The 5,746-nt window shown below is 52.0% G+C and overlaps 1 protein-coding gene and 1 long non-coding RNA gene across 2 annotated transcripts in view; both read left to right on the top strand.

The window, feature by feature from the left end:
* The window catches only part of LOC112078811 (ubiquitin carboxyl-terminal hydrolase 21), a gene marked incomplete at both ends in the record, with an annotated part of 10,675 nt that extends 8,193 nt beyond the window's left edge, over positions 1–2,482 (top strand). The window contains 6 exon segments of the mRNA XM_024144934.2: positions 548–567; positions 570–611; positions 719–759; positions 762–896; positions 2,205–2,283; positions 2,379–2,482. Of these exon segments, the coding sequence (XP_024000702.2) occupies positions 548–567; positions 570–611; positions 719–759; positions 762–896; positions 2,205–2,283; positions 2,379–2,482 (421 nt within the window).
* Positions 2,483–2,654: 172 nt separating this feature from the next.
* The window catches only part of LOC112078812 (uncharacterized), a 7,555-nt gene continuing 4,463 nt past the window's right edge, over positions 2,655–5,746 (top strand). The window contains exon 1 of the long non-coding RNA XR_002895788.2: positions 2,655–2,725. This is a non-coding gene — a long non-coding RNA (uncharacterized lncRNA). The remainder of the gene's footprint in view (positions 2,726–5,746) is intronic.

The raw sequence follows: 5,746 nt of genomic DNA, 5'->3' as shown, positions 1-5,746 counted from the left end.
ACTTTTCTCTGTCTCCCCCCCACTTTTTCTCTGCTCCCCCCCCACTTTTTCTCTGTCTCCCCTCCCACTTTTTTTCTCTGTCTCCCCCCCACTTTTTCTCTGTCTCCCCCCCACTTTTTCTCTGTCTCCCCCCCACTTTTTTCTCTCCCTACTTCCCTCTCTCTCTCTCCCTACTTCCCTCTCTCTCTCTCCCTACTTCCCTCTCTCTCTCTCCCTACTCCCTCTCTCTCCCTACTTCCCTATCTCTCTCTCCCTACTTCCCTCTCTCTCTCTCTCTCTCCTACTTCCCCTCTCCTCTCTCCCTACTTCCCCTCTCTCTCTCTCTCCCTACTTCCCTCTCTCTCTCTCTCCCTACTTCCTCTCTCTCTCTCTCCTTCTTCCACCCCTTCCCTGCTCCCTCTCTCTCTCCTCCCTACTTCCCTCTCTCTCTCTCCCCTACTTCCCTCTCTCTCTCTCCCTACTTCCCTCTCTCTCTTCTCTCCCTACTTCCCTCTCTCTCTCTCCCTACTTTCCCTCTCTCTCTCTTCCCTACTTCCCTCTCTCTCAGGATTGACGAGCAGGCGTCTGCAATTGGAAGAGACACCTGGAGAGGGACGACAGTAAGATCGTAGGTGAGCGTGAAGAGATTTGGAGTTGGCTGATCACATCACATATTGTTCCTTATTTCGTAAGATAGTTTATTATTATCATAATCTATTCCTCTCTCTCTCTCTCTCAGATCTGTTTACAGGTCAGCTGCGTAGTTCCCTCCACTGCTCCGTGTTTGCTCCCACTACTCCACCTGCTTCGACGTCTTCTGGACCTTCTCTACCATCCCTAAGAGGAGTGCAGGAGGCTCTGAGGGGTTCTTGATCTGCTTCACACAGGAGGAGAAGCTGGACGAGGAGAACGCACCCGTAAGACAGCACTATATTTTTCAGTGTTTTCAGCCGTCTACTTTTTTCCACTTCATTAACTAGCGCGCTGACTAAAGTCGATCTCCTAAATCCCTTTGCTATTCATAAATCCAACAACTAGTTATATGTCCATGGTATCTCATCGAGACAGTAAACCAAATATCTGTTTGTATTCGAAGGCTTTATCGAGACCTGCCACTGACCGCTAAAGCGACTTGTAGCCTGAGGAGTTGGGTTGTTCCGGGAACAAAGCAATAGAGTCCTGCTGTTGTTTCGGTCTCTCGGGGCCGCCGTCTCTCGGGGCCGCCGTCTCTCGGGCCGCCGTCTCTCGGGGCCGCCGTCTCTCGGGGGCCGTCCTCTCGGGGCCGCCGTCTCTCGGGGCCGCCGTCTCTCGCGGCCGCCGTCTCTCGGCCGCCGTCTCTCGGCGTCTCTATGCTGTCACCTGCTGATCCAAGATAAAGCAAAGCAGTGTGACACAAACAACAACACAGTTTACCTAGCAAAGACTTATACTTCTATTTATATTGTTCCTTTCGACACCCCCACTTCTCCTTGTATGGTTCCTTTGGAAACCCCCACTTTTCCCGAGAGATGACCTATCAGAGATGACCTATCAGAGATGACCTATTGTTAGGGATGGACAAGAAGTGTGACACCAATCCGACCCAGAGGACTGGAGTTGCCCACCCCCTAAGACGATAGCCATAACAACTTACAACACGCTGAATTCATACAAATTCAGTCATTTTAATTGCAAAGTCATGTCTTTCTATTGAATACTTTACTTATTTTGACTCATCTGAGAGGTAAAGTTGTTAAAGTATTCAATAATTTATCTGTGTATTTCGGGTTGGAATCGAGGCATTAGAATGTACCAGAGGGACGGCAACATAGAGCTCCTTCTGCAACAAAATGACATGTCAGGGGGCCTCTGTCCCTCCCCAGCCTTGAACTCCCTGGCTGGCTACTCTGTGTACTTACGGAAGACACTGTTCAGACCTTGAAAGTTCATTTCAAATACTTGATCTTTATGCCTGTTAGAGCTGGACAGGCTTTATAAACCAATAGAAAGGTCCCAAAACTTCAAACCCCACCCATTGGGTGAGGGCCCATTGGCAGACTCAAACAAACACTCAAAAATATTTGAAATTATTTTACAAGTTTTTGACCATGAGGTCTGATCGTTTATCTCTGAGAGTAAAACCATTGAGAAAGACAGTATTCATGGATGGAGATTGGAATATCAAAATCCTATGCCTGTGCCATGGTTCTTCCATTCAGTGTGTATTTCAAACGTGTGTGTTGCAGATGTGTGAGCGGTGTAACAGACGTACAGAGAGCACCAAGAGACTGACCATCCAGAGATTCCCACAGGTCATCGTCATGCGTATCCTTAGTAACGCTAACTTAGCAACACTTCCTCATCTACCTACCTCACCTGCAGTAATGGTGACGTGGAAGACCTTAACAACAGTGTAATAGATCTGAACCGGTTTGCCATGTCGCGGTACATGGTGTGCAAGAGTACAGTGTGTGTCTCCTTCCCTCTGACAAGCCTGGATATGGGGCCCTACGGACCGGTCGACTGTGGTAATCTCTCTCTCTCTCTGTCTCTCCATCTCTGTCTCTCTCTCTCTCTCTCTCCATCTCTGCCCCTCTCTCTCTATCTCTCTCTCCATCTCTGTCTCTCTCCCTCTCTGTCTCTCTGTCTCTGTCTCTCTCTCTCTCTGTCTCTCTCTCTCTCCCTCTGGAGAGAGATCAACATGGGCCACTACACAGCCTGTTGCCTGGAGACGACGATCGGGAATGTGCTGCTACAACGACTCCTGGTCAGTGACACACAGACGCAGGTTCTCAACCCGGGGTGGCAGTAAGCCTAGTGGTTAGAGTGGAGGGGCGGCAGGTAGCCTAGTGGTTAGAGTGGAGGGGCGGCAGGTAGCCTAGGTTAGAGTGGAGGGCGGCAGAGTAGCCTAGTGGTTAGAGAGTAGGGGCGGCAGGTGCTAGTGGTTTAGAGCGGAGGGGCGGGGCCGGCAGGTAGCCTATGGTTAGAGCGAAGGGGCGGCAGTAGCCTAGTGGTTAGAGCGGAGGGCGGCAGGTAGCCTAGTGGTTAGAGCGAGGGGAGGCAGGTAGCCTAGTGCTTAGAGGGGAGGCAGGTACCTAGTGGTTAGAGAGCGGAGGGGCGGCAGGTAGCCTAGTGGTTAGGAGGGAGGCAGGTAGCCTAGTGGTTAGAGCGGAGGGGAGGCAGGTAGCCTATGGTTAGAGCGGAGGGAGGCAGGTAGCCTAGTGTTAGAGCGGAGGGGAGGCAGGTAGCCTAGTGGTTTAGAGCGGAGGGGAGGCAGGTAGCCTAGTGGTTAGAGCGGAGGGGAGGGCAGTAGCCTAGTGGTTAGAGCGGAGGGAGAGCAGGTAGCCTAGTGGTTAAGAGGGGAGGGAGGCAGGTAGCCTAGTGGGTTAGAGCGGAGGGGAGGCAGGTACCTTAGTGGTTAGGAGGGCGGAGGGGAGGCAGGTAGCCTAGTGGTTAGAGGGGGGGAGGCAGGTAGCCTAGTGGTTAGAGCGGAGGAGGCAGGTAGCTAGTGGTTAGAAGGCGGAGGGGAGGCAGGTAGCCTAGTGGTTAGAGCGGAGGGGAGGCAGGTAGCCTAGTGGTTAGAGCGGAGGGGAGCAGGTCTATGGTTAGAGCGGGAGCAGTAGCCTAGTGTTAGAGGGAGGGGAGGCAGGTAGCCTAGTGGTTTAGAGCGGAGGGGAGGCAGGTAGCCTAGTGTTAAGCGGAGGGGAGCAGGTAGCCTAGTGGTTAGAGCGGAAGGGAAGGCAGGTAGCCTAGTGGTTAGAGGCGGAGGGAGGCAGGTAGCCTAGTGGTTAGAGCGGAGGGGAGGCAGGTAGCCTAGTGGTTAGAGCGGAGGGGAGGCAGTAGCCTAGTGGTTAGAGCGGAGGGGAGGCAGGTAGCCTAGTGGTTAGAGCGGAGGGGAGCAGGTAGCCTAGTGGTTAGAGCGGAGGGGCGGCAGGTAGCCTAGTGGTTAGAGCGGAGGGCGGCAGGTAGCCCTAGTGGTTAGAGCGGAGGGGCGCAGGTAGCCTAGTGGTTAGGCGGAGGGCGGCAGGTAGCCTAGTGGTTAGAGCGGAGGGCAGGTAGCCTAGTGTTAGAGCGAGGGGCACAGGTAGCCTAGTGTTAGAGCGAGGGGAGACGGTAACTAGTGGTTAGAAGCGGAGGGGAGGCAGGTAGACTAGTGGTTAGAGCGGAGGGGAGGCAGGTAGACTAAGTGGTTAAGCGGAGGGGAGGCAGGTAGCCTAGTGGTTTAGAGCATTGGACTTGTTGCTAGATCGAATCCCGAGCTGACAAGGTAATAATCTGTCGTTCTGCTCCTGAACAAGGCAGTTAACCCGTTGTTCCCCTGAACAAGGCAGTTAACCCACTGTTCCCTGAACAAACAGTTAACCCCACTGTTCCCCTGAACAAGGCAGTAAACCGCTGTTCCCTGAACAAGGCAAGTAACCCGCTGTTCCCCTGAACAAGGCAGTAAACCCGCTGTTCCCTGGAACAAGGCAGTTAACCCGCTGTTCCCTGAACAAGGCAGTTAACCCGCTGTTCCCCTGAACAAGGCAGTTAACCACTGTTCCCCTGAACATGGCAGTTACCCACTGTTCCCCTGAACAGCAGTTAACCCACTGTTCCCCTGAACAAGGCAGTTAACCCGCTGTTCCCCTGAACAAGGCAGTTAACCCGCTGTTCTAGACCAAGTTAACCCACTGTTCTAGACAGTTAACCCGTGTCTAACCAGTTAACCCACTGTTCCTAGACCAGTTAACCCACTGTTCCTAGACCACATTAACCCACTGTTCCTAGACCAGTTAACCCACTGTTCCTAGACCAGTTAAACCCACTGTCCCTAGACCAGTTAACCCACTGTTCCCCTGAACAGCAGTTAACCCACTGTTCCCTACGCCAGTTACCACTGTTACCTAACAAGCCAGTTAACCACTGTTCCTCGCACGCAGTTTAACGCACTGTTCCTAGACCAGTTAACCCACTGTTCCTGACATTACCTAGACCAGTTAACCCACTGTTTCTAGACAGTTTTAACCCCTGTTCCTAAGACCAGTTAACCCACTGTTTCCTAGACCCAGTTTAACCACCACTGTTCTAGACCAGTTCACCCACTGTTCCTAGACCAGTTAACCCACTGTTCCTAGACCAGTTAACCACCTGTTCCTAGACCAGTTAACCCCTGTTCCTAGACCAGTTAACCCACTGTTTCCTAGACCAGTTTAACCCCCTGTTCCTAGACCAGTTAACCCACTGTTCCTAGACCAGTTAACCACTGTTCTAGACCGTTAACCCACTGTTCTAGACCAGTTAACCCACTGTTCCTAGACCAGTTTAACCCCCTGTTTCCTAGACCAGTTAACCCCTGTTCCTAGACCAGTTAACACTGTTCCCTAGACCAGTTAACCCACTGTCCTAGACCAGTTAAACCCACTGTTCCTAGACCAGTTAAACCCACTGTTCCTAGACCCAGATTAACCCACTGTTCCTAAGCCAGGTTAACCCACTGTTCCTAGACCAGTTAACCCACTGTTCCTAGACCAGTTAACCCACTGTTCCTAGAACCAGTTTAACCCACGTTCCTAGACCAGTTAACCCACTCGTTCCTAGACCAGTTAACCCACTGTTCCTAGACCAGTTAACCCACTGTTCCTAGACCAGTTAACCCACTGTTCCTAGACCAGTTAACCACTGTTCCTAGACCAGTTTAACCCACTGTTCCTAGAACCAGTTAACCCACTGTTCCAGACCAGTTAACCCACTGTTCCTAGACAAGTTAACCCACTGTTTCCTAGAGACCAGTTAACCCACTGTTTTC

The sequence above is a fragment of the Salvelinus sp. IW2-2015 genome, unplaced genomic scaffold (genome assembly GCF_002910315.2).
Source record: "Salvelinus sp. IW2-2015 unplaced genomic scaffold, ASM291031v2 Un_scaffold6314, whole genome shotgun sequence".
NCBI lineage: Eukaryota > Metazoa > Chordata > Actinopteri > Salmoniformes > Salmonidae > Salvelinus > Salvelinus sp. IW2-2015.
Note: the sequence above shows the minus strand (reverse complement) of the source record. Positions and strands in the feature narration are given on the sequence as shown.